This window comes from Galendromus occidentalis, unplaced genomic scaffold, assembly GCF_000255335.2.
Source record: "Galendromus occidentalis unplaced genomic scaffold, Mocc_1.1 scf7180000077431, whole genome shotgun sequence".
Classification (NCBI taxonomy): domain Eukaryota; kingdom Metazoa; phylum Arthropoda; class Arachnida; order Mesostigmata; family Phytoseiidae; genus Galendromus; species Galendromus occidentalis.
In genome coordinates, this window is record NW_003805419.1 from 646,261 (window position 1) to 657,771 (window position 11,511).

Genomic DNA, 11,511 nt, shown 5'->3' on the forward strand with positions numbered 1-11,511 from the left:
CTCCGAATTTGCTCTCGGAAGGCGATAATCCCGGATGATTCGCGTTGAAAGATCGCCAGCGGCGGCTCCGGACAATCGAGGAAGTTTTCATTATGATCGCACGGCTCTCCTCCTCTCCGGGAATCCTCCCTCCCGGGGTCGGAATGCGACGCGTAGTTTCCTCGGTTGCCAGCTTCGAGTCGTTTTGCTCCTTCCGGAGCTGCTGCAGCTGCTGGGGCTGTCGCTTGTTATCTGCCGTTTCCACGAATGAGTAGATAGCGGAACAGCGATGTTCCCCAGATTCATCTTTGATTCAAGGGGTGGAGGGGAAGACGCATAAGCGAACGGAGAGGGAGATAGACGTTGCTAAAGGAAGAAAATGTCAATTGGTGATTGCAGTCAAGAGAGCAACACAACGCATCGAATTCTCCCGAAAGAGAATACCGCTGAACAGTTCTCTCTTCTCCGTACCGAGGTCCCTCGAGTTCCCGCGACCCAGCTGCTCGGACGAGACCAAAAGTTGAATCGAGTCTGGAAAGTCCGGCGTCTGATTTAGTCACGAGGATCCGGTTAGTGACCTCACTGCCCAGAGCAAACGCAATCTGCTCGCTCACTTTGCTGAGGGCTCTCTCGAGAAGTCCATTCGTTTGCCCATTTGTGGGCGGTATCCAAAAGGAAGCTGTCTGGCCTCGACTAGCATTGTTAGCTTCTCTCCGAATTTGAATACGTCAGCCCTGACCCTGATCTTGATGGGGCAAACAAGAGACGGAGAAGGAAGCAAGGGAACGGAGACGAAGAGAACGCTCTTCCCCCTCCCGAAACTTACCGGCTCCTCATCACGCGACAAAGGACTCGGCTCGACGACCTTCACCAGCCTCCTTACTGCGAACGAGCCTGACGAGAAGCTAGCGGGCTCAAAAATCAGTGCTGCAATGATCTGAGCGAGCTACTCCATACAATGTGTTTATGCCCGAACGGAGGGAAGGAACAAGAGGTCCTGAGACAGATCTGCGCATTGAATATCTAACGGAGGCCGAGAAGCCGGTTTCGAAGTCAAAGATTGAAGGTCACTCCTTATTTGTCCCGGAACGACCGTGTATAATAGGTACATACATAGATCCCGAGCGATCCCGTGCCCCTCGTTACTCGGAGCGGTAGTGTTTTATTACAGGTTTTCACTCCCTTGATGAGTCCCCTCTGCCTATGGGTTCAATGAATCCTTAAAAAGCCCACGTCCGCTTTCGGAGCCGCTCAGACGACCAGAAGCAGGTCGGGAGAGATCAGAGCCGGGGCGATAGGCACAGGAACGCTGAGGGGGGGGGAGGGGTCTGCTGTTCGAGAAAATCAGACGTCGCCATATAGTGTCAGACGTGATGTTCCACGGATCTAAATTAGATTAATCGCGGGCCAATAAGTGGCTCCGATTCGACCCCTCCGTCCGCCGACGCTTGGCCTGGAAATCTAACTAACACGCCCACGATTCTCCTCGTCCATAGCCCGAACGGTATCGCTCTCGGAGGCCTGTCCTGCTCTCCTCCAGCTCCCGGAGACCATCTAGTGTACGGTCAGCAATGAGTTGTTCCTGGAAGTTCCCCGACATTTTTATTCCACCAAAAGGGTCCTCACAATTTCAAAATCCTCTTCTGCTCGTCCTTCGCAGACGTGTCGCTCATAATTTCCTAAATGAAATCGGGCTGCCGGCTGGTTCGCGACCGACCACAGCGACAGGAAGCGCTCGATTCATCGCTCTCAAAACACGCGGTTTCCACTCCTGCACCGTCAGAAAGAAGGCTCGTGTATGGTGAAACCTCAAATAATTTATTCCGTAACATTCTCCGGTTCAAGTGGATCACACTTTCGATATACACAGCTCGTATATTATGAAAATCCTTCCAACATGTACACACACTGTTATTGTACAAATACGTACAGCTGAGCAAGATTGCTTTGCCTCGTTGGATGCTTGCGCTTCACTCAATCCCCTTCTCATTTGTTCTCGTTCTCATAATTCTCATGAAGGAGGTGGAGATCGCTATTTTTCGTGGACCTAAGAAACTTTGAGAGAAAAAAGGTATATTCACAGAATTTACACAGCCGGGCTCGCACTTCAGACCCACGCTTTCGAACAAATAATCTGTGTCGCGGTCCGACAACACAAAACCTTCCTGCGAGTATCACACCGATCGCTCGCATTGCCCCTACGAATCATTCGAGCCACTCGGCATCGAAACTGAACAGAGGTGGAGAATCCCGCGGGCGAACCCGGGTCTGATTTTCCTCTTGTCGAGCGGTGTTGGCAGAGAGTTTCTGAGGAATGGGTCAAGAAGGAGACAGGAGACCAGGAGGCTCCGTCTGGAGCTGAGGTCGCCGCTTTGATTTGTCCTTAAAAGTCCTGAGGCGCAGCCCGCTTATCGCCTACCCTCGGGGTGTTTGAGTTGCTGCGAAGGAATCCATGAGGATTGCTTCCGCTTCCCTCGAAGCGCTCCATCGTCTCACATTCATGATGAGGTCAACAGACAAAGCTCGCTATACAGTTGATTCAATGCCGTTGTTCGACTCTATTGCCATGCTGGGATCGATGTCGCCAACGATGGGATATGCAGAGTGGTCCTCGGCGGCGAGCAGGTGCTGACCTGGCACCGGTCGCAGGGTCCGATGGAAGTCGATCCGGGCGAATTCCGTCGGCGGTAGTTTTCCGCGTCTACCCAAAGTTCCCCCGATGGGAGCCGTCTGTGCACTGGTCACCACGGGCAGAGGATCCGGTTGGCCCGGAGGTGGTAGGGCCACGATACTCCTCGCGAAAACCAACTCGGAATAGTCTGCGTTGAGACCGGGATTCGAGGGCCCGCATATCATGTCCTGCGTCTGGAACGGATAATGAACAGAGCGCTTGATACATAGTCGCTGCCGCGACTCCGCGCAGAAAGCGCGACACCTTAGACGGGCCCGTGACGGGACACCGTCCTCGATTCCGTCTAAGGGGTGATAACGTGCCGCTCGCGAGATACTTCATGACACCTATCGATCTTGGATAAAGGCACTCGATAAAGACACTCTGCCTGTTCCGCCTGCGCTTGAGTGAACGTCACGACGAGGAGCCTTCCGTACGAACAACAAACAAAAGGAGCAAAGCCGCAAGTCATTAGCAAACAGTGGCCTTTGTCTCCATGTCAACTCCAAGAAAGAGCGCTTACCAGTTGACTACTGTGTAATGCGGCATCGACACTCGAACGACCAGGGAGGATTGTCGAGTAACGCTCAACCGGGAGAGCGCCCCTTTCGAGATTCACGTAATCTGCAAGAACGTGAGAAGGTTTGCCTCCGTCGTTCGACTGCTGGAACAGCTCCTCGCTGCTGCCCACCACCGACCGTGCGGGAGGAGATTACCCGGTCGCTCGGTCGGTGGTCGGACGACTGATCGAGGAGTCGAATACGACGGCGGAGCGTCTAGTGAATTTATACGTTCGAACTAAAAGCGGAAGCGCGACGTACAGCAGTTACCTTGAAGGCCCTTGTTCGAACTCCCGCGGATCGGGATGATATCGGGGCCTTTACACTCAAGATCGAGTGTTTCACTAATCATGGGATCCTTCTTCAGAAGCACGGCCAGAGGCTTCTCGTCGGGACAAGTTCCCGAGCTCATAACATTGTCCTTCTCGCTGGTTTGCGTCGCAGCTGCAATACGTTCAGTTGTTAGAGGAGGGCACCCGAGAGAACTCCATACAACGACGGACCTTCGAGCAAGAGTCGGGCGTACGGTCACACACACACACACAGAGACGACTTCCTACTAGCTAGTAGCTGCCAGCAGAAGAGTTCCCACCAAACAAAAGACGCCCGCTGTCTAGGACGTGCCGCGGCACGCGCATTTCTGCTGCTGCTGCTGCTGCCGCCGCCGCCGCTGCCGCCGCTACTCCATCAGGATTACACTTCTTCAGGCTCGCGCCGAAGGCTTTATTTTCAGAGCCTGTCCCCGCTGCTGTGGCAGCAGCAGCAGCAGCACATGCAGCACTCGTGAGTACTTCTGTCCGGCGAGCAGCTGCTGCTTGATCTCTGTCTCGGACATGGCGATTGTTTTCAGAAAGACCCGGGTCGTGACTTTCAAATGGCTCGGTGTCTGCTCACGTTTGTGCTTGTTGAGTCCTGTTCGCCGGCAGCGGAGAGCAACGATGAGGCCAACCGTGGTGATGATGAGCGCGATCGCTACTCCGACTATGATTCCGACCAGGGGCCTGAACGCCAGCATGGCGGCGCCGTCAGCTGCAAGAGAAAGAAAATATCCGGTGGCATTCGGTAAACCATTAAATTCTCATCAGAGCGAGCTACAGCCCAGCTACCCGGAGCCACGACCGACCGACCGACCCAAGGACGACCGTCAGCACTCGAAGCAGGCGAGCAAAGGGGAAAATGAGCGATGGAGCCGAGCGACCAATCCGCAATAGTGCGAGGGAACAGGAAAGAGAGAGAAAGCAGACCCCTATGCAAACAGGAAAAGGTCGACCAGTCAACCGACACCCCGACAGCTTCAGCGCTAACGATAAACACGGTCGAGGAATACATGACCACCTTTGATCAGAAGTCACCTCTGAGCCGCTGCAACTTCGTTCGCCAGGAGCGAACGCGGAGCACCGGGACCGGAATGTCGGGAAGAGGATCAGGGAACAAAGGGGGAAGCCGGAGCAGGATCGCTGACGGAGGGCGCTTCGCGGCTCGCGTCTCGTCATATCACCTACCTGTGTATTTTTCGGCGGGTCTCGGCGTTTGAGCCATGACAATGAACTGAGGGCTTCGACCCTTCGCATTGCTGGCTGTGATGACGACCCGAAAACTTTGTCCTCCTGGGATTCCTTTGATGACGAACAGTGGGAGACCTGGAGCGAAAAACCGAAATTATCCATTACACGGCTCCGCTGCGTGAGATCTCTAATCAGGGATCCGCCTCGTCCAGCGAGTCAGGAGAACAAATATCGACTGTGTGTATGCGTAGCAGTAACACGTCGAACGCGTTCGGTGCACCGCTGCCGTAACGGATGCCCGGCGTGAACGCCCGGGCGGAGCGGGACACAGCTTGTTGAGCCATCGACAACTCTGGGCTGATCGTTGAAAGAGGAGCGAAGCAACAGACAGCAGGGATGCGTATTATTAACCGCTTCCCATGCACCGCCGAATAATAATGATGTGCCGTTCGCGTATATGCCACCAAGTCTGGGCTTAGCGAATTGATCGTTGTCATTCGGTCTGAGTGAGTGAGTGAGTGAAAGAGCGGACGGACGGACGACCGAGCAAACGTCCGTCCGTCCGCCGGCCCGTTAGCCCGAACGAATGAGCGGACGATCCCATAAAGCAGCCAGAGACTAAATCAAAACTGGCTGGCTGATTCGAGGGCGGCAGTCACCGAGGTGGCTGATTGAGGGGAGCGAGTGGGTGGACGGACGAATGAATGAATGACTTACCGTGTGTCGTAACGTTCGCAACCGGACCTCTACCGGATCCCTCCGCCTCATAAACTTCGGCCACAAACACAGGATTTGAAAGACCTCCGTCCCAGAGACCTTCCGCGCATTCAATCGCCATTCCGTCCTCGGTCGCGTTCACTTGCGTGCAATTCTGGACAGCGTCTGGCGGTCCTAAAAGTGATGCTATTTAGTTTTAATAGCAAATGCAAAACCGTTTCCACGGAAACACCTCTCGCGGGCGAAGCCCCGCTTCGCGAAAGTTCCCAAAACCTTTTCCAACTCCAAATTATTCTTCCCGTCCGGCTGGCCGGGGAGGGCCACGGCGAGCGGTGAGCCAAAGAGGATCCGCCTGTGCGGGACGATGAAACGAATTTTACCTGCGGTGATGATGGTGTACGGGCACGGATGCCTCTGTATGCCAACAGAATTCGTGGCCCAGCAGAGGAGTTGGCCGTAATCTTCGTCGGAGAGGGGTCGATAAACGAGCGTGCTCTTTCCTCCCGAAGATGTCGTGAAACCTTCGGTGATCTCCTTGAGCTTCCCGTCGCTAGTGTTAAATGCCCATCTGAAAGACACCTGCTCCGGATCCGAATCTACCTGACAATGGATCGCGACGCTTTCGTGCTTCGACACTCCGTACACAAAACGTTGCGGATCCTTGCAAACCGGAGCGACTGGAAATACGTGAAAAAATTCGAGTAAGAACCGATGTTCACGGTCCGGGACAGGATCCCCGAGGGCTCTGACCCTCGGACCGACCCGTAGCCGGCGATTATCTGAGCCTGAATTGAAGCCAGGACACTCACACTTAATCCTAAGGTTGAATTCGGACGAAATGCCTTTGCCTTCTTTGTTGGTCGCGTGGCAGGCATACTTCCCTCTATGAGCTCGAGTCACGCGTTGAAGTACCAACGACTGACTGGATACGATCACTCCCGACGTCTGATTGGAGGAAAGTTCCTCGCCTGCGAAAAGATTCCATGTCGGCAACTTGTTAGCGCAGCGATGCCCAATCTCGTTCACGCTCGTCCGCCGCGATTGCTTTACGACCGGGACACATTCCCACCGCAATGGCGGACCGCGGAATGGGACCGATTCGCCGGAGGGAAAAAGACTGATCTCTGAATATTGCCGTCGCTATCACTGCACATGGGAGTAACATGCATAAAGCTCGAATCGTATGGTGTTCGGAGATGAAGAATTCCCTTTCGCGCTGGCAGACATTCTTAGGGACATGTTCTTCCCGAGACATGCACACACACACTCAGCCGGCTCTTCATGGCGGGCGGTAGTCATCGCTGTCGCCGGAAACATGAAGCAAACAATACGAGGCAACGGGAAACTGAGCGTCGTGTATTTCCCCGGAGAGATTAAATGAAAAAACGCGAGACCGTATTGTCAACTGGCACGGAAACAGACAGCCAGGGACAAGATGCTCTCGACGAACAAACATATATTGCGCTCGAAGACGTTCTCATCGCCCTATTCCCGATCTCGCAAGTTGTTCGCGACACGGCTCCACCGGCGCGCGGGAACGCAAGCGCAGCCGAGCCCACAATCGCACGCTCCCGAGCAGAGCATGGGACATACGGACAGTCGAGCAAGCTCGCAAGAACGCACGCACGCACGCAGGAACGCGGTCAGACATACAGACGTGCAGTAGGAGTGAGGCGGATTTTTTCGGTCGTCTCGTGCCGCTTAGCGACTTTCCGTGAAACGAATCGACGACCGAGTTTTTCTGCGCGGGACTGGAAGCTGCCGATATGGCTGTCCATGCTCTTCCTTCGGTGCCTTTTTTCCCTCTCCTGCAGCTGCCGCGATGCGGAGTGAATTCGGCGTCCATCCAACCGAAGACTTCGTTTCGCAAGGAGGCACCGGGATCGACACGGTCCACTTTCGAGCGTAGTAAGTGTTTGCGAACCCGCGTGCATGCGTAGGTGGGTGAATGAATGCGGTGGCGATTCTGCAGATGTATAGGTGTGTAGCCTCCGTGCGGCCATTCACCCAGTCGCCCGGCCGGCAGAAGGAAAGCACGGATGCTTGGTTGGTCTCTTTTGATGCTGTCAACCAAATAGCCGAACAGGCATCGATCTAAGCACGCAAGCAAACGAGTGAGAGGGAAGAGAGAGGGTGGGAATTCGGAGCAACGACTGACCGGACCGATCCCGGCAGAGCGAGCTCCTGGAAGCACTAAAGGAAAGCTTACGTAGCACGTACCATTGAACAACCATCCAACGTCGTTCGTATACGGATTCGATTGAACCTTGCAATCGAGGTAGACATCTTTCCCTTCTTGTATTTCGTCCAGCTTCAAGCTCCCCCCGAGCTGGAGACTAGACTGCGGCGCATCTGGAAAACAAAGGAAACGCTTTGATCGGGCTCCCGTTCGGATGCGATGTATTTCGTCAAGTACGCGAGCATGTGAGACGTCTTCCAACAGCAGCAACACCAACGACGACGACGACAACAACAACAACAACAACAACAACAAAGGTGCCGAACCGTCTTTGAGCGGCGACAGGGTAAGGAAATAAGCTCCAGAATGAACGTGGCTTCCTTCCTAATGTCGGCGAAACAAGGGTTTTGAGTTGAGACTCCTCCAAGTTTTCAGGGCAGAGTTCAGGTGGAAACGACTTCTCGACTTCGTAGCTCTCAACTAGCCGAGAGCCGAGCTCAACTCGAGCTCCGAACGCTTGTTTCAACGAGACAAGGCGAATGCGCCATCGAACGCAGCTGTCGGAAGGCTCCTGGACTATTAGACTAGGAGACCGTTTTCCTCCGAGACCTGCGAATTCGTGCGTAAGCTCGCGATGAGAAAACTCTACGACTACGACGACGTACAGTGAACATCGAGTTTCCAGGCTTGTTCGAGAGCACTGCCGGGAATGGCCTTGTTTTCTGCTCGGCACGCCAAAATCCGATTGTTGTCATCGATTCCGGGTGTGAACGTGAGAATACTGGTGCTAGTCGAGAGGCCTCCTTTGGAGTCCTCTTCGCGAGTAGTCCTGAAAAATAGCGCAGGGTCGGATTAGTTCCCGACCAGCGAGGGAATCCGCTCCATGTCCCGAGTCGCAGAATACGTCTGGACATCGGCTTATCACCGATGTATTCCGTCATAAACGTTGGCCCCACAGCAAGCAGCGATGCGAAATGTCCAACGGAAGAGAGAATTTCCGGCTCACAGCCATTGATATATCTTGCCATCTTGAATGGCGACACTCGGAACATGCGTACTTAGGCGTGAATCATAGACATCTTCTCGCTGGCGGCTTCCCTTCTGACACCCGGTAAGGACACGTCACGGTGACAGACGGAGGAATTACGGAAACGGTATCTACAGAAAAGGTTTCGAAATAGACAAGTTGTCGGTATACACACTTGATTTGTTGATTGCCTCTCCACCATGAGAGTGTCGCTGGCGGTCGGGATCCCGTTGACGTACAGACCAATTCGACTTCTTTGTTAGCCGACAATGGCCTCTCCACCGGTTGAATTGTGACGTCCAAGGGTTTCACTAGAGAATCGTGGTCATTAGAATCGTTCTAGCCTAGCTCCGCTGCCCTCGATCGGACAATCAAGCCTTTCATAGGCCTAGAAAAACCCTGGAATCTTTTGATAGCGGCTCATTTGTGAGTATTCTTTGGAGCGAGGGTCCGCTACGAGGATGTTGAGAATAGAATTCGACGCTTCCCAATTTGGAGAAGTTCCATAGCGGAGAGTAAAGAGCTTCCCCGGTATGGCGGAATGTCGTAAGATAGAATTTCGAGCTGGAGACCTCAAATCCTCTGCTATTTCTCCGCGGCTCTTTCTCACTCAGATAATAATCGAGATGTGCTCGAGAACGATGCAGCGCAGTCTGCGTCTGCACTCTACTTATACTCCGTTGAGGAAGCCACACGCCACTCAGGAGGTTCCTAAAAACATCGGATCGGAAGTCTCCATGGGAGCTGCTTGACTGCAAAAACTCGGCGGTGAGCCGTAAAAAAGCCGCGCCAAAAAGCTCATCACTCACAATTAAGGTCAAGAGTAATTTGACTGGGAGTAGGTACGGTGATGTTATTGTTTGACGCCTGGCAAACGAGAACGGCGAGGAGGTCGTTCCTCGTGAGTGCCTTCAGGTCCAATTGGTTTTTGACAACCGCGCCGTCCTGATCGAACACGTACGAGTCGTCAATCAAACGGTAATCCTTCCACCAGGTGACAGCCGGTCGCGGTTTGCCTGTTTGAATAGAACAACAATCTTTCGCACATCGGTCTTCACTCAGATAAAATATGACGTCGTATTAGGGACCGTCGAGCTATTTGCAGAGCCTTAAAACGTACCGTGTTCTGCTTGACATGTCAACTTCAGCGGCTCGCCTTCATTGTACGGTCCCACGAGACCGCGAAGCCTTTTACCGTCGCTGTCCACTATCATGGGCTCTCCCGGGGGCACTGCAAGATGGGCGAAAGGAATTCACGTCAAGATACGTGTACGCTCAGTTTCACCGACGCTCTCTACGTCACGTAGCATCACTGCGGAAATCGGAAGACAGTCTGTCTGTACACACATTGTGTGTGAGGGAATATGAACGACGGGAATACTACGTGTTCAAACTGCCAAAATTGGAGTGAGATTCATCGACCTCCGCCCGCTCAACCCGCCCGAGCGGGAAGCGATAAGATCGCGCGCTAAGAACTTCGGTGAGCGCCCCGAGGCGCCTGCTGTCACAGTCGCCGGTGGGCCCCGCCGCCGCGCCGACAGGTTCCGGGGAAACAATTATTGTCTTATCTCAACTCACCGATCACTCGCAGATTGATGACCGTGTTGATGGATCGAGCTTTCTTGAAATCGACCCGGCATCGGTATTCCCCGGCGTCGGACTCCTGCACGGGGTCGAGTTGGAGAAACGCGGGCCGATTTGCCATATTGAAATAGGCCCGACTACCCAACTCCGATAGCGCCGCCTGTTTGGCACGGTCGAGATTTCCTTTCCGGGCGTCGAGGGTGAATATGGGCGCTGGCGTTTCGTCTTTGTACCACAGCACAAGAACGACTTCGTCATCCTTAGCGGGCGGCTCAATGTTGCACGGCAGCGCTACCTTACCACGAACCACGGCTGTGTAGATTATCGAAGCTGAAAAGACAGAGGAATAAGGACATTAGTAAAATTGCCGTATACCGAAGGATGTCCGATGACGTACGCTTGACTTGATTTTTGAGGAAGAGGGCTAAGACCCTTCGATTGGACTATGGACCTTCGAGCCACCGTCCCGCCCGCCCGGCTGGCGGCCGGAAGGACCTTCTCGACTCTGTCGACGAGCTCTTCGACTTGACCGACCGACCGACGGACCGAGTGAGTGGGTCTCATCAGATAGAAAACGTCTGTACTCTTTTCTCGGTGAATCCAGAAGTATCACGGGAGAACAAAGGACAACGTCAACGGAGGAGATATAGGAGTTAGACTTTGCGACACCGCAGAGGAGACGCAGACGAACGGGAAAAAATGTTGACGTAGGGCCTCCTTCGAGCCGGGCCGCAGTAACCGCAGGTCTGGCCAACCATCAGGCCAGCCTGTCTGATCGCCGATCTCGACTGGGAACCGAGGTGGATAGTCGACGAGGGAGACGAAATCCACAAAAGGAATAAGATGTCGACGGTTTGAGACTCGGTGCGGCCGGCGTCTTCCTCCCAGCTTCCCCGCTCGGGACGGGGAATGAGGGAACGCGGGCGGGGAGAGAGAGATAGACGCGACGAAAAGAAAAACTGACAACGACTGGCATCGGAGGGAACGAAGTAGATCTTGTTCTCGAGGGTTGCAATCTTGTCGACCGGGAGGGTTTCGACTTTCGACATTTTCGTTCGCCGCCACCGCTGCCCTCAATGCGGCGATTCAGCACTTCTCTTCAAGTCGACCATTCCGCCGATAGCTAGATCACGGAGCTGTCTGAGTTGCGCGTGTGCTCGTTTTACGAGGGAAGGTACCGAGTAATCATTTCAAGTTGCGAGGAAGCCTCTGAGCGATCTGACAGAGCGAGTGAAAAGCGAGGGAACGTCGTGTACTGTTCTCTGAGAGTCAATCGCCTCGATATGGGA

General features: G+C 54.0%; 1 protein-coding gene across 1 annotated transcript; it reads right to left on the minus strand.

Annotated features, from left to right (window-relative positions):
- Positions 1-2,079: 2,079 nt before the first annotated feature.
- Positions 2,080-10,556, minus strand: LOC100901919 (nephrin; the record flags this gene model as incomplete). The annotated part of the gene is made up of 14 exons (XM_029111324.1): positions 2,080-2,844; positions 3,174-3,274; positions 3,472-3,654; positions 4,105-4,239; positions 4,713-4,850; positions 5,433-5,606; positions 5,813-6,109; positions 6,242-6,400; positions 7,653-7,784; positions 8,277-8,440; positions 8,814-8,949; positions 9,448-9,654; positions 9,759-9,869; positions 10,217-10,556. Coding segments are annotated over 14 exons (2,616 nt in total), but the record flags the coding sequence as incomplete, so codon positions are not given.
- Between the last annotated feature and the right edge of the window lie 955 nt (positions 10,557-11,511).